The sequence below is a fragment of the Artibeus jamaicensis genome, unplaced genomic scaffold (genome assembly GCF_021234435.1).
Source record: "Artibeus jamaicensis isolate MK-2021 breed Jamaican fruit bat unplaced genomic scaffold, CSHL_Jam_final scaffold_474, whole genome shotgun sequence".
Taxonomy (NCBI): Eukaryota; Metazoa; Chordata; class Mammalia; order Chiroptera; family Phyllostomidae; genus Artibeus; species Artibeus jamaicensis.
In genome coordinates this window covers 6,432,625-6,454,573 of record NW_026522046.1, presented here as the reverse complement: position 1 = coordinate 6,454,573, position 21,949 = coordinate 6,432,625, and the positions used below count along the sequence as shown (strand labels likewise).

Here is a 21,949-nt window from a genome sequence, read left to right as displayed (position 1 = left end):
CTCAGTTTCTGCTTTGTCAAATACAGAATCTAGTGCTAAAGAGCTTATGAAGGTCATGTCGTGGACCTAATAGGGTCAGTTAAATACAAGTAACCATAGGGCGCCTCTGATTTTCACCTCGTGGGTGACAGAGATCAGAGTATCCTGTAGAACTTTTTAGGAGGAAGAGATTCCTTCCAGTTGCAGTGATTAGGGACAGGTTACAGAATTGTGATGTTTGAATTTCCTAAAAAATAGAAAAGGTTAGAGGGGGCATTAAAAACAAAGCAAAGGATTTTTACTTATGAGTATATATGACATTAAACACATGGGCTTTTTACTCCCTCCAGAAACCCTGTTCCGTTCAGAGGCCACTAAGGGGATTCTTTAAAAAGGCACATGACTCAGTGATAAGGGAAAGGCGACAACATGAATGAGAGACATCAATGTTCTGCAAAGTGAAAAATCCATGGGAGAGTGAAAGTTGACTTAGCTAGAACAGACTGAGATGGGTGCTGCCTGCTCAGGTGGTTATTAACAAGCAAGCCAATGTTCCCTTCTGAACCCAGGAAAGGCGCATCATAAAGGGGTAAAGATTTAGACTGAGACCTGGGGTTGGAGTAGAAGGGAATCAGACAAAGATCTTTCTAAGAAAAAGCCCATTATGTGATCCAGCCAGGTGATCACCCCTATTTCTTTCCTAAAAAATATAGGAGATGCAGTCTTTGGAGAAATGGTGGGGAGAAAATTATCAAAAAGATAGATTTCCTAAACATAAAGGTCATGAGTTTCTAGACTGATGGCCCATGAGTGCCTTGCACAAGGAATGAAAACCCCAAGAAATTTCAGAACTTAATAGAAAATGTAAACTATTAGGGCATCCAGATTCAACAACAGTTAATAGGGTTGGGGTGAGGGGCTAGATTGAAATGGAAGGATTTAGTGAAAGTAATTGAGTGTTAGGGCTCTGAATATTAGCACACATTAATTTTATATCTCCAAGCTGAAAAAATTGCAGAAAAAGGCCTAAGAATATATATTATTTTGTTTCTTGGGGGGGGGGGGGAAAGGCACCTTTCCCTCACTTGGTCACCTGTTACATTGAAACCTGTTAATAAACCTTGGACAGAACTTCCAGTCAGTTTTTTAGGATCTCACTCTTAAATGGGAATAGACTGCCAAGGGCCATCAAACATTCAGGAAACTTCCAACATGTCAGTAGAAGGCAAGAGACCAAAGCAAAATTGAAATCAAGGGAAAAATGACAAAGGGAGCTTTTGAAAACATAAGGGGTGATGCTATAATTCTCAAAATTCAAAGAGGATGAATAAAGTGCTATGAGAAGGAGGAACAAAAGAGTTACAAGAAATGAAAAATGGACTTTCCTTCTACTGAGAACTGGGGAATTTGAGAACCAAAAATGAGGGAGACTATCCATCCATACAACCTGAATCCGTCCATACAATCTTCAAAATCTTCAATGTGACCGTTTTACCTGTTCAACTGAATAAAGGAAAGGTTGGGAATAATATTAAGAACATCTTGCAACAAGGTGAAGTCATTTTAAAATAAAAAGGAATTGGATACTAAAGGAGAAAAAAAGGCTCAATCCTGAAGGTCAAACGTCCAAGAGGAGTTGCAGAAAGGATGGGGGAAATGGTAGTAATGTTATTAAATAATTCAAGAAAATATTGAATTTCTGGATGGAAAGGGTGCCTATCAGTGAATGAGCACCAAGGCATAACACCAGGAAATTTCAACTGCAAGGATAAAGAGTACTTCCTAAAGACTTCTAGAGAGAATTTAAAAATCATATGCAGCCCTGGCTGGTGTGGCTCAGTGGATTGGGTGCTAACCTATAAACCAAAGGTTATAAGTTCAATTCCCAGTCAGTGCACATGCCAGTGTTGTGGGCTGGGTCCCCAGTGGGAGGCATACAAGAGGAAACCACACACTGATGTTTCTCTCCCTCTCTTTCTCCCTTCCTCTCTTTCTAGGGGTAAATAAATAAAATCTTTTAAAAAACATTCTGAAGACAAATTACAGAATCATTTTCAGATTTGCAATGTCCCATGCTTTCAAGGGAATTTACCCAAAGATATATTTTACTAAAGCAAAGGAATATCAAGGAAATGTGAATCCAACATGGAGGAGAGGTCAGGAGAATTTTGCAGATGATGCAAAGAAGTTCTAGGATGGCAGCTGTGCACACGCTCAGATGGTCATCAGTGCAGATCAGAGCAAGAGGATTGAAGGCTCCGGGAAAGAAAATGGATTTTCTAGTACTAAGGCATACCTCATTTTATTGAGCTTGATTTTATTACACTTTACAAATATTTTTTTTAGAAAATGAAGGTTGTGGCAAGGCTACACTGACCAAGTCTATTGGTGTCATTTTTCCAACAAAGTATTTTTAATTAAGGTATGTACATTTTTAAAAACTGCTATTGCACACTTTAGAGTATAGTATAAACATAACTTTTTTATGCACTGGGAAACCTAAGAATTCATGTGACTCTAGTGCAATATTGTCTTTATTGTGGTGGTCTGGAGCCAAACCTGCAAGATCTCCAAGGTTTGCTTGTATTTGACTGAGTGAACAAACGTGCTGAGAAACTACCAGATTATGTAGAAAGAAAATGATAGGTACACTATATTACATAAAAAAGCAAATGAAAAAGCTAGGCAATAATGCCAGGAGAAAGAAAAAATTATGAAGGAAGCATTTATTTGTAGTCAAAATGTCAATACCAAGTACTATATTGAGAACCAAAAAGTGGGATTTTACTATTTTAATAAGGTAGGGGGTGGTGGAAGAAAAATATCAATCATTATTAGAAATCAATAAGCAATGTCTAGAATGCACAAATCAGTAAATAGTCTGAGCTAAAAAAAACGATACTGGGGTGGGGAAGGAAGTGAGACAGGATTGTTATTAAAAGCTTAATACTATTTTACTCTGCACACATTGCTTTGATAGAAATTTAAAGGGAAGGTAGGGGGTGAACACAATACAACATACAGATGATGTATTATAGAATCATATGCCTGAAACCTACATAATTATATTAATATTTATTACCCAATAAATTCAGTTTAAAAAAATAAAAGGAAGAGTATGAAGTGGAAATATATAAATTTTATGCAAGAGTTAGCTAATAAGTTGATTTGTTAAAGTCAAAAATTTAACCAGGATATAATGAAACAAAAGGCTGTAAAGGTATAGGTTAGATCAGCGGTCTCCAACCTTTTTGGCACTAGTGACTGGTTTCATGAAAGACAATTTTCCCATGGGCAGGGATGGGGAGATGGGGATAGTGCCTAGGATGATTCAAGCACATTACATTAAATCTCACCTTCTGCTGTACAGCTGGTTCCCAACAGGACACAGACTGGTAATGATCCATGGCCCAGAGGTTGAAAACCCCTGGGTTAGATTATGGAGGGCTTGCAATATCATACTAAGAATATTTGAAAAGCACAGGGGAATGTGGAGAAGTTTCTGAGCAGAAGAGGTGTCTGAAAGGGGTACTTACTCTTGAAATGCTATTTGGCAATAATGTACAAAGTGGAGTGGAAGGAGTCCTCACTTGTTATTGTGTGAGCTGGTCCCATCCACACTCCAGCCTCATCTAACACTATCCCTGTAGTCACGATAGCCTTCTTTTCCTCAGATTTGGCCAGTTTATTCCTGCCTTGAGCCCTTATACTTGGCTGTGCCCTCTACCTGGAATGCTCTTCCCCGAGACCAGACCTTCTCACAGCTGCTTCCTCATTAGTTCTAGGTTTTAGCTCAGATGGAAGAGGTGTTCTCTGACCACCCACAATCCTCTGTAACATCACATCACTCCAATTTATCTTTTTCATAGCATTTGTTGTTCTGAAGTTTATTTACAAGCTTCCTTCCAGACAAGATTCTGAAAAAAGCCTTATCTGTCTTGTTTTTGCTGTATCTCATGCAGTATTCCTTGCATATAGTAAGCACTCAGTATTTATTAAATTAATTAAAAGCTAAGAGGGCCCTGACCAGATAGCTCAGTTGGTTAGAGGTTGCGGGTTGAACCCATAAACCAAGGTTTCGGGTTCGATCTCTAGTCAGAGCACATGCAAGAAGTAACCAATGAATGCATAAATCAGTGGGACAACAGACTCTCTCAATGTCTCTTTCTCCCCCCACCCACTTCCTCTCTCTCTAAAAATCAGTTTAAATTTTTTAAATTAAATTTAAAAGCGAAGGTGTGAGGAAGTCTGTTAGGAACCGATTATACCCAGTCCTGGTTTGAGACTTACTGTCCCAGTCATAAGCCCGTCATTCATGCACTCATTCTGCATTCAGTCCATTTGTTAAACCACGGCTTTGCACCTAGGTACTGAGGTTGTAAGAAGGAATCAACACCAGAGCCTGTTCTGTCCTCAAGGAGTTCCTTTTAGTAGACTCAGTGACAGCAGCTAGTTTAACAGACCCTAAAGGGCATGTCGAGGTTACTTTCCCCCAGTGATACATGTCAGAATCGCTACCCACCAACGTCTGGGGACCAAAGCGACCTCTGCATTACACCCCTCCCAGATTCAGAGGAGCAGCCGATCCCCGCTGGGTCCTGAGCCCGGGCCTTGAAGAGTCCAGGCAACACGGTCATCCTGGGGACATTGGCCCTTCCTTTCTGGGGACCTAGAGGACGGCTGCCAAGCTCCCCGCGGGCCTGGAACCCGAACGCAGGACCCGGCAAGCGCCGCCGGGTGGGTGGGCGGGGTGTCCTCGGGCCGGGCCGAGGGCCAGGCCATCTGCTGCGCGGCCAGCGCGGCTCCGCGGAGGCCTGGGGGGCGGGGCCGCGCCGGGGCGGGGCGGCGCCGGGGCCCTTGGAGGGGAGCGGGCCGGGCCGCAGCCCAGACCCTGGAGGGCCACGGCCACCGGAAGAGTCGCCGTCGCTAGCCGATCTAGCAGAGTGGGGAGCGGAAGCGGCGGCCTCGGCGGCGGTAGGCGGCGCTGGGACCCGGGAGCGGCCGAAGAACAAGGGAGCTGGCGCCGTGGCTGGCCGCGGAGCTGGGCTGAACCACTGGGCCGCGCCGAGCGCCGCCGTCGCCGGAGAGGCCCGGCCCGGCCGCGGGGCCCGAGGCCGGAGCCATGGGCGAGACTAAGATCATCTACCACCTGGATGGGCAGGAGACACCGTACCTGGTGAAGCTGCCCCTGCCCGCCGAGCGCGTCACCTTGGCGGACTTTAAGGGCGTTCTACAGCGACCCAGCTATAAGTTCTTCTTCAAGTCTATGGACGACGATTTCGGGTGAGGATGGCCCCCACCTCGCCTCTGGGAGACCCCGGCCCCTCCGGCTTCTAGCGGCCACTCGGCCAATTTGCATTCCCCTTGCCACACTGGCTTCTAGCCCTACTCTGGATCTTAAGGAGCGACTCGGCCATTGGGCTCCCCTTGGTTTTTTCCAGATGCCGAAGTTCCAGCCTCTCTAGGGACTCCCCTTTCGCTCTTGTGGGTACTTTGCCCCCCGCCCCCTCCAGTTTAGGGGGACGTCTAACTCCCCAAGAGCAATCAGAGTACCAGCCCAGGAAGCCCCCTTACCTCTCAGAGACCAACGGCCCACACCGACTGACACACACCCCCACCCTCCACCCAGTTCCAGAGCGGAGACCCCCACCCTCCTGCCCAAGGAGCCACCTTTTAACACAGACTTAGGGTGTTTGGCACTTGGCCTTCTCCTTCTCCATCTTTTCAGCTCCACAACTCCGAGCCATATTTGGAGTACCGGGCATCTCAGGGCTGTGCTGTGGGACTTTGAACTGAGGGGAGGGGGAAGCTAGGGGTGCTCCGGCGCCAGGCTGTACGCTAAGGCCTGCAGACCTGATGTTTATTTAGCCGCTCCCCCTTTTTTTGTGCGGTGTGTGGGATGTTGTCAAAGGTGCAGAGTACCTGACCCCTAAAGAGGAGTCACCACCACTAGCCCAGGTGCTGATTTCCTCTCGGAATTAGGGCCTTTTTCCTCCAGATGGTGGCCTTGGAAAGGGCCTCAGAGCCTGAATGGGAGGATCTGGAAGTCTCTTGGTGTTCATCTTCCCTTCCTAGCCGGGTCTTCTCCACTAGCTGCGGAGCCTTGGACAGGCAGAGTTTGGGAGCAAGGACTTCCCCTTTAAGAAGGGATGGAATGTTGGAACCGAAAGGTTCTGTAGCAGCTGGCTTGGGAGGGGGAGCCTGGCCATCCCCTCACACTCCCCCCACCAACTCCTAGGGGACTGGGGGAGGAGGAGGCCCCCACACTAACTGGGCGCTGGGCCTGGAAGCCTGTGGGGAAGGCCTTCCCGAGCCCTCCAGGCCTGAAGGCAGCCTCTCTGGCCCTAGCCTGAGGCCTGCACTACTCTCTGGAGCCAAGGCTGAGTGAGGGAAGACAGTCTTCTCTCCCCAGTGTTCATCAGTCTGGCTTCACTCCCATGACCCCAGCTCTCCTGACCCTGAGAAGCAAGCAGCTTCTCTCTTCTCTGCCTGGCATATTTTGCTGTCATCTTTCCCCCTGGAACTCAGGGTTTGATGAGCCCAAGAGCTCATACGTGTGAGAGTTTTTCTAATTCTTCCTCTTTCTGTTGTTATACTTACCCTGGGGTGGGGGTGGGCGTGGACAGTGGGGAGCTCCTGGTGTATACTCATTGTGTGACCTTGGTCCAGAGACAGACACCCCTGATTGGAAGAATCTGAGGAGGCATGAATTGATCTGCAGGGGTGGGGGGGGTGGCGGTGGGGTTAAGGGAAGAACAGAGTTAGGAGAAAATGAGATACTACCTCAGGGTGTGGGCTTAGGGCAAGTCAGCTAGAGTCCAGTGCACTGGGGCTACCCTGGGGCCACCCTGGGGCTGGCTGCCACTCTCCCCAGGCTGCTGTCTAGCCAGGCCTAACTGTATTCACAGGAGGGCCCCCATCATATCCACTCACTTTTGACTTACTTTTGTTCTTCAAGTTCACTGTCAGTCTACTCACTCTTTCTTAGCTTTCAAAAGCTTAGCTTTCTTACCAAATCAATAATATGAAATCATCTGATTTTCTATTTATATTTCTTTCTGTGATATGTTAAAAATAAGTATTAACTATTGAATTAAACCATGTTCATTCAGGTAACTCCTAAACACATCTTGCATACATCACCGGTACTTGAAACATCCTTTACAAAATATCAGAGTAGGCCATTTTAACAGGGTTGAGAACAATGCTAAAAATGAAGTGGAGGAGATTAGTTTTGTTTTTATCCCCAGAAGGATTAATGAGCAGACTTGGTAGGGTTATCACAGAGGACTAATAGCGGAGGAATAGAGGAATGCATATGTGTATGTTTATATATTTTTTAACAAACTCTTTTTACAGTGCTTCTTACAGTGTACCAGGCACCGATCTAAGTGCTTTTCCCTCTTAACAACCCTATAAAGCAGTTAGTAATATGCCCAGTTTACAGATGAGGAAGCTAGAGCACAGGAACCTGAAGTAACTTACCCAAGCTCACAGAGCCTGGCCAGTCAGTAGCAGAGCTTGATTCAACATCGGGAATCTGGCTCCAGAGTCGAAGGCCGGAATCACACAACTGTGGTATTATTATTATCCCCATTTTACAGATGCATCCTCTCTGAGGGAGATGCTGAGCCTTGACAAACTGTAGAGGGATAGGGCTGCCACTTATCCCAGCCCCATGAGGGGAGGGTCAGGCAGAAAGGCCAGTGACCCCTGCTGACACAGGGGAAAGTGGGTCGGGGAGGAAGGCTGCTGTCTCTCCATTCTCTGCAGGCTGACCCTCTTTGGTACTGGCTTGTGAGGCCTGAGGACTACCCACCCTCCATCTGGTATCCAGAAGTATTTGTCACACTTGGGGTAGGCCCAACCCTCTTAAATTACTTGGGAAATGGAGGAAGAATAAGCTTGTTTAGCACTAAGAAGATAGTGGATAGAAGAACAAGGTACCCGTTGCTAGAGTGGCCTTGAGCTGTGGGAGGGGATACCATGGGAAGTGGGGCCACTGATTATGCCGCTCCCTGCTCCATGTCACAGTGTCCTGTCTCTGGGCCTTCTGCCTGGAGCACACTTCTTCCCCTGGCCTCTCCCTGTCCAAATTCTTCTGTTGTCTGGGTTGAGCTTTTAAAGTTATGGTACTTTATTCTATTTTTCTATACCTTGCTCCTAGCCAGGACCTGCTACCTAAGTAACACTCAGGAGATGTCTGTCCAGTGAACACCTCTGCTGGCCTCACCACTCTAACCGCTTCCCACACGCAGTATGCTGATGTGAACTGTCCACTGGACGGTAACCTCTGAGAACCGGGCAGGGTCAGGTCTGAAGCTTCCTGAATTTCATACAATGGCAAGCACAAGACTTAAAACTCACCGGACTCTCAGCAAAGGCTTTTTAATTGCATGAACAACGAATGACAAGCAGATTTGTTTGGTCCTTGCTCTTACAAACATACACCTAGTTAGAAAGGGAGTATGGATCCTGCTACAAATTGACAAAGTTAGAAACTAGCTTTTATTGTATGCCTGGACCATGCCAGGCATGTACACATCCCATTTACCAGTGTGAGACAAAGGCTTGGGGAAATTAAACTTCTCTAAGACGGGAGAGCTAATGAGTTGCAGAACTGGAATTCGAACCCAGATTTGACTGACTCCATTTGGGGCTGTACGTGTGTGTGAGTGCAATGGAACCTTGAGCCATTTAGCTCCACTGTGGGGGGTAGGGGCCTGTCTGAGGTCCCCCAAGGCTGCCAAAGATCAGCTGATCATTGTGAGTCAGCAAAGCCTTGGCGACCTGTCAGTGACCCCCAGAAAGAGAGGAAACATCTGTGGCTGGAGCTGTGCGGTGGGGCCTGCTAGGGGATGGGGTTGTGGGGACTCGGCAGCAGTTTCCCACCATAGGAAGACCCTCTGTAAAGCAGGTCACAGAGTCCCTGCCGTGTGGCCCACGTACCCCCTTTTCTTTTGAGCCACAGCTCCCAGAGGGGGCTGCAAGTTTAGGGTTCCCCGTGGCCGGACTGGCTGATAGGTCTGAGCTACCTCCCTCTCTGTCCCTTCTTTCTAGCCTGTTCTGTCTCTAGGCTTTCTGCCACGATGGCCCTGAGCATGATGATTTGAGCTGCTTTCTCAGGGCTGCAGTGGGGCTGGAAATGGTGGAAGATCCAGAGCTGAATGGGAGGGAGGAGGGTAGGCTCGGCCTTCGAACTTGGCTGTGAGTCCAAGAATGTGAGCATCACAAGGAGCCAAGCACGTTCCCAGCTCCGGGCAGAAGCTCTTCAAGAGAGAGCCTACTGGGCTTCCCAGCCTCCTTGCTGTCTTCCCTGTCTGCTCACAACTCCAGTCATGTGTCTTTCTCTTGCCCCTAATCATGTCTTTCCAGCTCCGTACTCCTGGGTGTTTGGTGCAGTCTCGGGTCTGCCAGCTGTTCCTGTGTCTTTCGTTGGCCCGACTGTAGCCATGATCTGACTCCGCGCCTCACTGCAGGCCTGTGCCCTCCTCCCACCCCCGACCCACATCACTGTCTTCTCCACCTCACCCTCCACAGACCCATGTCACCTCTGTTACTGTGCAGGAAATAATGTGAAGTACAGTGGAAAGAGTGTGGGTTTGGGAGTCAGACAAGCTTGGGGTTGAGTCCCAGCTCCGACATCTTCTAGCTCTGTGACTTTGAGTAGATTACTGAATGTTTCTCAGTTCTTTATTCATAAAATGGGGATTATGTTGTCCATACAGTGGGGCTGATGGATGATTATATAGTATAACTATAAGAAGATAAGATGGTATAATTGGTGGAAATGAAGGCTTTGAAGTCAGGCTGATGAGGATTCAAATTCCAGAGCTTTGCTTATTACTGGTGTGAATTTCTGAACCTACTGAGCTTTAACTTCCCCGCTTGTATCTCTCTTGTGGCATTGCTGCATTAAATGAAAAGATATAAGTAAAGTGTTCATTTAGTGCTTAGCCCACAGTACATGTTCAGTAAATGAGGGCAATTGTTACTATTATCATAATGGCAGTGGAGGATGTTCCGTAAATGCCTTCTCCCCTTTCTTTCCTAATTTCTTTAAATTCCTCATCCACACCTCCTGGAAGAATGTCAGGATTCCCAGCTGAGAAGGGAAGGACAGTAATGAGGGTATGCTTTTTCCTAGTTTAGGGTCAGAGGGAAAGAAAAAGTCCCACCCATGAGAGCCTCATTGAGGATGAGTAAAGCGATCTTAAGATTCTAGGGAGTGGCTGTACTCATGGGGGACAGTGACTTGTCGGGAGTAATTTGCAGTCACCTGATGACTGAGAGCACACCCCAGGAAGGCAGTGGGTCACCCCAACCCCTGCTCCCAGGGGTCGGGCTGGACAGGCTTGGGCTGGGAGTTTGATTCCCAGTTTAGGTAGAGTCCCTGAGAGTTGGGGTTGTAAAGACACTTCCATCTCTACCCCAAAAAGCTCACGACACTCCCTCTTTCCCTGCAGAGTGGTGAAGGAGGAGATCTCGGATGACAATGCCAAGCTGCCCTGCTTCAATGGCCGGGTGGTGTCCTGGGTAAGGATCCTTCCTCAACCCTCGCTCCACTCACGTTCCTATCATGGGCTGGATGGAGGAGAGCCATCGCTAAGATTATAGCTCATGGTTTTATGCTTCGATATCTGAATCTATCCAAGATTCTATAGCCTTGTGAAAAGTGTGGGAGTGGGCCCTGGCTGGTATGGCTCAGTGGTTGGAGGGTCGTCCCACAGACCAAAGGGTCACAGGTTCCATTCCCAGAGTCAGGGCACAGGCCTGGGTTGTGGGCCAGGTCCCAGAAGGGGGCGCAAGAGAAGCAACCACACATTGATGTTTCTCCCTCTTTCTCCCTTCCCCTCTCTAAAAATAAATAAATCTGTAATTTAGAAAAAGTATTGGGGTGGTGTAAAGGGGGAAAGGCAGATACAGAAACACACATTATAGACAAAATTGTCCCCTGTGACCTTTGTGGCACTTTACCTCAGGTTCCCCTGTGTCACCTGCTGACCTCTGCTTTGGACCCTTGTTCTCAGCCACCATTCCACCCTATCAACCCATGCTTCCCTGCCACCCTACAACCTGGCAGTGGGTCTCCTGTCCTTGCATGGCCCTGTCTTTTCTCCCTCCATGTACCCTGCTTCATTCTCCCCAAGTCTTCATTCCCTGCCAGGAGGCAACTGTCATACTTCTCCCGGGCGCCCCGATGCCATATTACCTACCCTCTCCCTCCCCTTCAGCTGGTGTCAGCTGAGGGCTCACACCCAGAGCCAGCACCCTTCTGTGCTGATAACCCATCCGAGCTGCCGCCGCCCATGGAGCGTACAGGAGGCATTGGGGACTCCAGGCCCCCCTCCTTCCAGTGAGTGTGACCTGAGAGTGGGCAGGGCCCACGGGGGAGGGCCATGTCAGCTCAGCCCAGGGCTGGGGGAGGGAGCCCCCAGCCTGCCCACTCTCCCACCAAGTCCTCTCTTCCCTGCAGCCCTCATGCTGGAGGGGGCAGCCAGGAGAATCTGGACAACGACACAGAGACGGACTCCTTGGTATCTGCCCAGCGGGAACGGCCACGCCGGAGGGACGGCCCAGAGCACAGTGCGTCTACGCCTTCCCCACCCCCGTGCCCTCCCCACAGCTTCTCCTCAACTGCCCACCTCTCTGCCAAACTTCTTGAGCACTGGCCCCAGGGTAGCTCCTGGCCTGTGCCTCTCTCCTCCCTCCCCTGCTGCACTGAATACTAACCCAGCTGCCTCCATCCCCTACAGCAGCCCGGCTAAATGGAACTGCAAAGGGGGAGAGGCGGCGAGAGCCAGGGGGTTATGACAGCTCGTCCACCCTCATGAGCAGTGAGTTGGAGACCACCAGCTTCTTTGATTCGGAGGAGGACGACTCCACCAGCAGGTGGGGCTTTGGTTTCATGGGTACTGTGGGGCAGGTGAGCCCTAAGGAACCCTGAACCCTGAGGATACTGGGAGGGAGGTGGGCTTTGTGCTGGGGACCCGGGCCCTGCAGTGCCTCTTATGGGGCAGGGCTAGGCCAGCCTGGTGGGGAACGACTGTGGGCCCCGCAGGTTCAGCAGCTCCACAGAGCAGAGCAGTGCCTCACGCCTGATGAGAAGACATAAGCGGCGACGGCGGAAGCAGAAGGTTTCCCGGATTGAGCGGGTATGGGACCTGGGATGCTAGGGGCGGGTGGGCCAGGGCCAGGGCTTGTGCTTCCTTAGATCCCCTCCCCTTGGGTCAGACAGTGTTTAGAACCTTAGAAGGGAGCTGGTGCTGTGGACTCACCGTGTGGGAGAGCTAGCGGGGAGCCATGTGTTCCCGCCACCCCTGCCTGCTGCTCAGAGTCTCTGTCTATTTCAGTCCTCATCCTTCAGCAGCATCACGGACTCCACCATGTCACTCAACATCATCACTGTGACTCTCAACATGGGTGAGTCTGGTGAAACAACACTCCTAAGTACCTACTGTGTGCCAGACATTGGGCAGACCCAAGGAATTTAAAGAGGCCCAAGATATGTTCCCTGCCCTGAAGGAGTTCTCTTTCATAAACATAAACTGATTATTTCAGTATGTCATGATCATGACTTTTATAGAGAGAAGTACAGAGAGCTATGGAAGCAGAGAAAGGCATCCGGGAAGGCTTCCTGGAGGAAGCGATTTGTGATTCCTTTCCCCTTTCCATTTTTTATCCATTGCATTCTTAGTGTCTGATTTCTGCCCTAAGTACATTTTTTTAGTAGATAGCTGGCTGTAGTGAAAAAAGCCCCAACTTTGGAATTTAAATCTGAGTTTGAGCACTGGTTTTGCCGCTTAACGGCTTGGAGAAGTCACTTGAACTCTCTAACTTCAATTGTCTCCTCTGTAAAATGGGACTGAGAATCCGTGCCTCACATACAATACGAATTAAACAAAAGCCTGTTTGAGCATGCCGAACACAGTGCCTGATTCCAGTTCAATAAATGCTAGTTTCCCTCCCTTTCCACTCTCTCTAATAAGGGGCTCAGAATTTGGGTGGGAACCTCTCTCCCCACTCAAGGTTTTATTACTCCCTGTAGAAAAGTATAACTTCTTGGGCATCTCCATCGTGGGCCAAAGCAATGAGCGCGGTGACGGAGGGATCTACATTGGCTCTATCATGAAGGGCGGGGCTGTGGCTGCTGATGGACGCATCGAGCCAGGAGATATGCTGTTACAGGTACCATTGTCCACCGTGGCTGGTGGTGTGGATAGGGAGTTGGGGAGATATACCCTCTGTACCCTCACATTCTTCCTACCCTATTCAGAGGCTCCTTCTTGGTATGGGAAGACCCCCCCCACCCCAATCCACCAAGCTCTCCTAACCCCTGCCCCTGCACAGCTGCTTATCCCACTCCTGCTCCTCTTTCCCAGGTAAACGAGATCAACTTTGAGAACATGAGTAATGATGATGCGGTTCGGGTCCTGCGGGAGATTGTGCACAAACCAGGGTAAGGATGGGGTGGGGCATTGCAGAGGCGGGGCTGGCATTCTGGCTCACAGGCAAGGGGTTTGGTCTGGCCTCCACACAACCCACCCTCACTAGGGACACCCTTGCTTTCAGGCCTATCACCCTGACTGTAGCCAAGTGCTGGGACCCAAGTCCACGTGGTTGCTTCACACTGCCCAGGAGTAAGTGGATGGGGGACTTGGCCCTAAACTGGTTCCTGGCATATGTGAGCCCTGTCTCTCCTGCCTTCTCTGTTGCCTTGAACCCTCACACCTACCCTGCTGACCCAGCACCTGGCAGGGTGGGCAGCCCCAAACCTCTTATCCTCCCTCACAGGCGAGCCCATCCGGCCCATCGACCCTGCAGCCTGGGTCTCCCACACTGCGGCCATGACTGGCACCTTCCCTGCCTATGGCATGAGCCCCTCCCTGAGCACCATCACCTCCACCAGCTCCTCCATCACCAGCTCCATCCCTGACACAGAGCGTGAGTGTCCAGCCCTGTCCCCTGGCCCCAGCAGACAGGCCCAGGTGAGAGGGATTGATGAAGGCCCATGTGGAAACTCTTGCTTGAAAGTCAGAGGGGGCCGGAGAGGGGACTCAGCTCATTCCAGCCGCCTCGCACTGCACCTTCCCTCGGTGGACACCTGACCCTCACTAAACGGTGTTTGCTTCTGAACCAGTAGTGAGCACCCAGTGGGCCTCAGTTTCCTCTTATAAATGGGACTGATGATGTGCACTTTGCCAGGTTCCTAGGGGTTTAATGTGGTAATAGAAGATGCATTGGTCACAGTGTGTGCCATAAACTAAGCATGCAATGACTGCCATTTTCATTATAACACACACTTTGCATTATATTAAGCACCTTCATTTACATTATTTAACTCTCATCAAACATTTTTGTCAAATAGATGTTATAGTCCCTATTTTTTACAGAAAGGGAAACTGAGTGTCCAGGAAGTTGGTAACTTGACCAATGCTAGTCCATATTATTAGGAGGTAGAGCTATAATGCAAACTTCTGTCTGCCTAACTCTACAGCCCCTTTCTGCCTCACCATTTTACCTCCCACCCCCAGGCCTAGATGACTTCCACCTGTCCATCCACAGTGACATGGCCGCCATCGTGAAAGCCATGGCCTCCCCTGAATCAGGCCTGGAGGTCCGAGACCGCATGTGGCTCAAGATCACTATCCCCAATGCGTTCATCGGTGAGCAGTCCCCATTGTGGAATGAAGGAGGGGGTTGGCAGTGAGGGAGCAGGACAGGCTGGGGGCCCAAGAACTCCCTTGGGCTGGAACCAGGCCCAGCCTCTCATTGCCTCTGTGAGGCCAGATGAGCCCCAGTCAGCTGGGCTTCCCAATCAAATGGCGGCCTTGTCTCCAGGCTCAGATGTGGTAGACTGGCTGTACCACAACGTGGAAGGCTTCACCGACCGGCGAGAGGCCCGCAAGTATGCCAGCAACCTGCTGAAAGCTGGCTTCATCCGCCACACCGTCAACAAGATCACCTTCTCTGAGCAGTGCTACTACATCTTCGGCGACCTCTGTGGCAGTATGTGCCTTCCTACCTCCTTGCCCTGTTTCCTGGCTGGGAATGGGGTGGTGCCCAGGGGTGTGGCAGCAAACACCAGGGAACGCAGAGGAGGGGAGAGCAGAGCTGGGGTCCCAGGTCAAGGCCTAAGCATCTTGTGGTGGAAGCTGAGCCCAGTTCACTTTCTTCACCTGCCTGTATCTCCCTGGAAGGGCTGGCATTTCCTAAGTGCTTGTTCTGTGCCTGGCACCATGCTAATTTTTTTTTAAAGCATCATCTCCCTCTATTACTCAGTCCTCACAACCTCTTGTCACCCTAGGGAAGATGGATTACTTTTTCTGTTTTCAGATAAGGAAACTGAGACATGTAGAAGTTATATATAGCCCATCCCGGTCTCACAGCTGGAAGCAGAGGGGCTAGGCCATGGGTCCAGGTCTTTCTGGCCGCAGAGCCTTTGTTCTGCCCACCTTCCAGGGCTGAGCAGTGTGGGATTTTACAGAAACATTGTCTCAGCAAAGCTAGAGTTCCTGCCCTTGGCCCCTGGGCAGCCTCCCAGCATCAGACCAGTTTGGTCAGGACAGGACCTAGGACTGGCCTGAGGCCCCAGGTCCACAGCTTTCTCAGACCCCTGTTGGGGGTCTCTGCCTCCAGATAGAGCTGGTGAAGCTACCAGGGCCAGTTGTACAGAACTCTGTTAGAAGTTGAGAAGTACTGAGAAGTTGGACTTGATCCTTAAAGAATTCAGAGCCAATGAGAGTTATTAAGCAACAGAGGTCTACATGGAACCCTACCCCACTTCTCTTTCTAAACCTAAGGACAGCCCTCAGGAAGGGGAGTCTTCAAAACAGGACAGCTGAAACCCTCCGCCAGCAGCCACCTCTGCCTGAGGGGACCTTCTGTCAGTCCTGTGGTGCCGGCTGAAGTCCAAACACTAACTCTTACAATGCTTCAGATTAGATTCTAGGGACTAGAAAGGTTCTTTTGCAGAGCGCAGGTCCTGGTGGAAGGTGGGTCCCTGGCCCTCAGCAGCTCCAGTGTGGTCCCATGGAATAGTGATAGATGCACACGGTTTTGGAGTTAAATAGTTCCAAGTTCAAATTCCAGCTCCATCCTTACTGGATGAACAGGAGTGAGTGACACAGCTTCTCGGTGCCTCAATCTGTTGGTCTGTAAGGTGGAGGTAATAGTAGACCCTAACTCATAGAGCTGTTTTGAGGACAATACAATGTATATAATGCTTTTAGCATCATCTTTGGCCCACAGCAAGTGCCCTGAAAAAGTTGTCCATTATTCATATATCTAATTGATTCTAAGATGAACTCTTTTTTTTCACATTTCTGTATCTTTGAAATTGAGTGCATCTTATGATCAGTGGTTTCTTGGGCTAAATCAAATGTGGTTATTGTCATCCTTAGCCATGCTCCCAAATTTTCAGGGACATATAAAGCTTTACAGAGTAGCTGTGGCTTTCACTCAAGAGACATTGTTCCATCCCTGGGGCCTCCTGGATCTTGTACCCATGGACCAAGGCCACCAGAGGCCCAGCTCAGGGAGATGCTCACAGAACAGGCCTTTTCCTTCTCAAGGGCTGAGATCCCCTGAGCTGGGAGTGTGGCAGGTTCCAAGGGAAGAGCTGAGAACCTGCACAGCCCCAGGAGAACAGAGTCACTCCCCTTGGGACAACAGCCTGGAGGCTGAAATAGTCATCAGTTCTTTGAGCAGGAGCCAAGGCAGGCCCCTGCTTCCCACCGCCACCACCTTCCATGCTAGCTGCTAGCCTTGACAAGTTCATGGCTTGGCTGGCAGGCTTTACTGGCTGCTTTACCCCCTCTGAGCCCCCTCTCCTTATCTCTTCTCCTCTGGAAGGTTGGGCTGGCTTACTTAAGGGCTCGGAACAAAGGGCTCAGTCTATATCTGGCAGCTGGCCCCTATGGCAGTTGCAGCTCTCTCAGAGCTCGGACCTGGTCGAGGTGGGGTGTGAGCAAAGGGTGTTCTAGATAGGTCTTTGGTCCTAGTGGCCCCTAATACTCCCTCCCAGGCAGTTCCAGAATTGGTAGGGGCATCCTTGCCCTTAACGGGTGGTACACAATTAACCAGGGGAGGCAGAGTCATGAAAGAAGTGATGTAATACAGTGAGACAAATGTCAGGCCTGGCTGGGAATGGGGTGGAGAGCACAGGGGAGGCACCTAAGTCATTCTCTTTCTGGGCCCTCCCCACCCCAGCAGCACCAGAAAATTGATTCAGGCCGGTTGCCTGCCGGTTGCCTGCCGGTTGCCTTCTACATGGGAAGGTTCTGAAAGCCCCTATGTTCATTCTGGCTTTTTTTAAAAGATTTTATTTATTTATCTTTAGATGGGAAGGGAAAGAGAGGAGGAGAGAAATATCAATGTATGGTTGCCTCTCATGCATCCCCCGCTGGGAACTGGCCTGCAACCCAGGCACGTGCCCTGACTGGGAATCGAATCATGATCCTTTGGTTTGCAGGCCCATGCTCAATCCATTGAGCTATACCAGCCAAGGCCATTCTGGCTTTTAATGGGTATACTTTTTAGTGTTAGGTTAGAGGCGAGGGCAAAATTTCACCTAAATTTCCCCAAACTGCTACTTATTAATAACCTCATTTGGAAATGTAAAAAAGTAAGCACCTTTTAGATTCTGTTCTGGCTAGTGTTTGGGTTAACCTCAGGCTGATCATGTAACCTCTCTGGACCGCACTCAGCTCATTTGGAAAAAAATGTGCCTAACACCTTCTTCATCAGGTGTTGGTAACATTTGCATGAGATGGAGTGCTTTGTGATATGCCTAATGAATTGCAGGTATGCATTGCCTGGTGGTGGTCTGGTATTTCAGTGTGCCACGTCCCCCTACCTTTTACCCTCTAAGTCGGGTGGCAGACACAAGGCCTGCAGCCAAATCCAGCCCTCGACCTTGTTTTGTCCAGCCTGGCACCTTGTTTCTACCCTTCGGCAGAGCCAAGCTCCTTGCCTCTAATTAAGGAGTAGTTACATTTACACAGTCCTAAAATTGCACTCAGCCTCTGGAAGGCGACCTTGAGGCTGATGTGGCCCCTGATGAAAATGAGTTTGATGCCCCTGAAATAGAGGATCAGAGGAGGAAATTGCTGAATGAGTTTTGCCCCTTCCAGTCAACTGAGGAAGGAGGCGTCACTGCCAAAGGCTTGGCAGGAGCTTTCCGTGGGATTTGGAGTTCAGGGTCAGGACTTGGCATTCAAGCCCCAGAGTGGTGACTGGGGGCCTCCCTGAGAAGGGCCTCCCTGGAGCTGTGTCTGCAGGGCCCGCTCTCTGCCATTTCTGCTGGGTGGCAGAGGGAGTCTGAAGGAGCCAGAGATCTCTGGCCTGTGCCTCCTCCCAGTTCTGCTGGGAAACTACCACTGCTGTCGCTGTCATCTCAGATGCACCCACCCAACCTAAGCTGGGACCTCTCTCCTGACATTGAGGCAAGGGGTTGGAGGGAGAGTCCCAACATCTGGCCCTCTCCTGCCCTCCACAGACATGGCCAACCTGTCCCTCCACGATCACGATGGCTCCAGCGGAGCCTCTGACCAGGACACACTGGCTCCTTTGCCGCACCCGGGGGCCGCCCCTTGGCCCATGGCTTTCCCTTACCAGTACCCGCCACCCCCGCACCCCTACAACCCGCACCCAGGCTTCCCGGAGCTGGGCTACAGCTACGGCGGGGGCAGCGCCAGCAGTCAGCACAGTGAAGGTAAGGTGAAGGGGGGACCACAGGCGAGCTCCAGGCTCCTTCCGCAAGTTTTTGAGCATCCCCCACCCCGTCCCCACCTGTCCCTAACAGGCAGCCGGAGCAGTGGCTCCAACCGTAGCGGTAGCGACCGGAGGAAGGAGAAGGACCCGAAGGCCACCGGGGACTCGAAGTCAGGCGGCAGCGGCAGCGAGTCAGACCACACCACCCGGAGCAGCCTGCGGGGGCCACGCGAGCGGGCACCCAGCGAGCGCTCGGGGCCCGCTGCCAGCGAGCACAGTCACCGCAGCCACCACTCACTGGCCAGCAGCCTGCGCAGCCATCACACGCACCCGAGCTATGGCCCCCCTGGCGTGCCCCCTCTCTACGGCCCCCCCATGTTGATGATGCCCCCACCGCCCGCGGCCATGGGACCCCCGGGAGCCCCTCCAGGCCGTGATCTGGCCTCGGTGCCCCCCGAACTGACCGCCAGCAGACAGTCCTTCCGCATGGCCATGGGAAACCCCAGTGAGTTCTTTGTGGATGTGATGTGAGCAGGGCCCCTTCCCCACTTCCTCCCACCCGTAACCTGGCTGGCTGCGTCCCTCTCTACAGACGTCCAGTCTTTTTTACTTTGTCTGGTACCTGAAAGGGAAATAAACGGAACTAAATCTAGGTGCGCTAACTGCTTGCTGGGCTCAGCGATGGCGGGGTGCCCATCGCTGCTGCAGCCCCTAACCTGCCACCAGCCCCAGCTTGTCCCTCCGCGCACTAACCGCTGCACAGGACTTCCCAGGATCCTTTGTGTCCCTGGGACAGGACTTGCTGGTGCTGCTTTGTATTCCATTCACCTGTGCATATGCTTAAGGAACTGACCCCGGGCGTGCCCTTGAGGACATGCCCAGCCACTTATCCCCACCTTTTTCCCCACCTCAGTTTCCTTTCACCATTCATTGGGGTACACCATCCCACTGTTAACCTGATCTCCTCAAGCATGTGTGCCAATCTCTTGACTTTCACCCACAATACTAACGCACACCCACACACACAAAATTGCTTCATCTGCCCCTCCCAATTGTCCTTTTGCCTGCTGCTTGCACCCTACAGCTGTGGTCACCTTTATTGACTATCCATGCTCTCCCTGTGCTGAGCCCTTACCAGAAGCGCAGTGGGAGCCTTAGCTGCCCGATCTGCTAGTGGCTTCCAGGAAGCATCTCTGCTCTACCCCCAACCTACCTCCTATGCCCCCACCACCACCACCACTACCACCCATTGCCTGAAGTTGTATGCTGGTTCCTTCAGACCCCTAACCCTACTAACCAGCAGGCTCATCTCACCTCTGGGCCTGAAACGTTTCTTTTCTTTCTTTTTTCCCTCCCCCAATTTTCCTTGGGCCTGGAGCAGCCAAGAATTTCGGGCTGTTTGACTTTCTGTGAACCCCAAACCAGGGGAGGCCCAGCCACCGAAGAGACCAGAAACCCTGCTTCAGCAGCCCCTCAGGGCTTCCCAAGGATATTTAGCCCCCACACTCACACTTCAGCATGTTGAGTCACTAGGCTTCTGGGGAGAGTCTCAGCCTCTTGCCCATATATGAGAGAGACTGCTCACCTTTCCAGAGTGTGTTCGGGCTCTCTTTCACACACACACACACACACACACACACACACACACACACACACACACGCATGCATGCACACACACACAAAGGTGCCTATGCAAACCCACTTAAGCCTCAGGGCTGGTCCCTGCCCAGAGGGCTGGCCCCTCTCCCAATCTCCCAGGCTGTGGGGCTGGTCCCCTGATTTACCTCTGTCCTTTCACCCCTTCCTCATAGCTCTCAGGCCTCCTCAACATGTCCCCATCATCTTCCTCCTTGGATAGGGCCCATAACCTGGGCTCAGCAGAAGACTCCCTGGACAACTGACAGGCTGTTCTCACCTGCCCCCTGCCACACACACACTTTCCTGCTTTCACAGTTACCATGGTGCCCAGAGCATGGCTGGGCAGGGGGACTTCTGGGACTTCAGATAGAGTACCAGGCTTTTCTTATTCAACCTTATTTTCTAGTTCAAACAAATCATGACATTCTCTTTAAGCCTCTTCTATAAATTCTCTGGCTCACTGAGGCTTCCATGTTTTCAGAACTGGGCTGTCAAGAGTGAGATGTGCTAAGTTCCAGGCTTTGGGCAAACCAATGTGGGGGCATTTTGGCATTCGTTCATGTAACAAATACTTTCTGGGGGTTTTGTTAAGTGATGGCTGTGTTGGAATTTTGACTCAGTCTTGTCTGCCTTCTGGCAGATCTGGTTTGCTCCCAATCCCCATCATGGCTTCCTCTAGCCACCGCTGCAGGGCTGCCTCCTATATTTCTCTTTCTTCTCAGATTCTGCCATGTCTGACTTTCCTGAGAATTCTTCCACTGTTGCTCATGCCTTCAGTGTTGGTGCTCCTAGTGTTCTATCTTCTGTCCATTTCTCTTCCCTATTTACTCCCCAAGTGGTGTGTCATCCAGCTGGATGTCCTTAACTGACTACGATATGCTGGTGATTCTCAAATATGTATCTCCATCCCCAATAGCCCTCCAATCCTTAGATCTGCATTTTTATTACCCACTGGACATGTCCGTGGACATGTCTATATGGACTCCATTCATTCCCCCACCTCTTGAGGTCCACTCCACCTTCACAATCTACATAGGCTCACCAGCTAGAAACATTTATGGGCTTAAATCCCTTCCCATATCTTACCATTCAGAAGTTCATATCCATTCCACTTCCATATCCATTCCAACAATCTTTCTTGAATTTGGCCCTTCTCCCTCTCTCTGCCTCTACTCTAGCTCACAGGAGCATGGGATTTGGAATCAGGTTGTTCTGGGTTTGCATCCCAGCTCTACTACTTTTTGGTTGTGTGATAGGAGAGTTATTTAATCTCTCTGAGCCTTGGTTCCCTCATACGTAAAATTATGATAATAATACCTACCTCACAGGGTTGTTGTGAGGATTTAATTTAGATATTGTACGAAAAGTGCCTAGCACAGTGCCTGGCACATGGTAGAATAGGTGCTCAATAAATGGTAGCTATTATATTATTACTATTATTATCATCGTCTCTAAATTGATACGGATTTAGGGTGTTGAAGACAAAGCTTTGGGAAAGGTAGAAGTGAAGCCTTGTGTACTGGTTCAAGGATCAGAAGTGCCTGTGTTCAGTAACTTATAGCTTCAGACTATGACCACGGTTTGAATGAAAGAGGACAAATCTTCATTCTGCACCATT

General features: G+C 50.4%; 1 protein-coding gene across 2 annotated transcripts; it reads left to right on the top strand.

Annotated features, from left to right (window-relative positions):
* The first annotated feature begins 4,821 nt into the window (after window positions 1-4,821).
* DVL3 (dishevelled segment polarity protein 3) lies at window positions 4,822-21,756 on the top strand. 2 transcript variants are annotated; one of them, XM_037154859.2, is made up of 15 exons: window positions 4,822-5,262; window positions 10,446-10,515; window positions 11,214-11,335; window positions 11,456-11,565; window positions 11,739-11,871; window positions 12,041-12,134; window positions 12,333-12,402; window positions 13,028-13,167; window positions 13,362-13,438; window positions 13,552-13,619; window positions 13,774-13,923; window positions 14,514-14,645; window positions 14,821-14,988; window positions 18,479-18,694; window positions 18,785-21,756. In XM_037154859.2, the coding sequence occupies exons 1-15, from the start codon at window positions 5,102-5,104 to the stop codon at window positions 19,222-19,224; spliced, it is 2,151 nt and encodes a 716-aa protein (XP_037010754.2). In that variant the 5' UTR covers window positions 4,822-5,101; the 3' UTR covers window positions 19,225-21,756. The 2 variants fall into 2 exon arrangements, with proteins under 2 accessions (XP_037010754.2, XP_037010753.2); XM_037154858.2 differs by having other exon boundaries at window positions 11,736-11,871.
* The last annotated feature ends 193 nt before the right edge of the window (window positions 21,757-21,949 follow it).

What these genes read in the sequence shown, in the direction of transcription:
- DVL3 (XM_037154858.2), top strand. Translation starts at nt 5,102, where the DNA reads ATGGGCGAGACTAAGATCATCTACCACCTGGATGGGCAGGAGACACCG. An exon ending in AGGTTTCCCGGATTGAGCGG is followed by an intron (nt 12,135 to 12,332) that starts GTATGGGACCTG and finishes TGTCTATTTCAG; the next exon opens with TCCTCATCCTTCAGCAGCAT. An exon ending in CACTGTGACTCTCAACATGG is followed by an intron (nt 12,403 to 13,027) that starts GTGAGTCTGGTG and finishes TACTCCCTGTAG; the next exon opens with AAAAGTATAACTTCTTGGGC.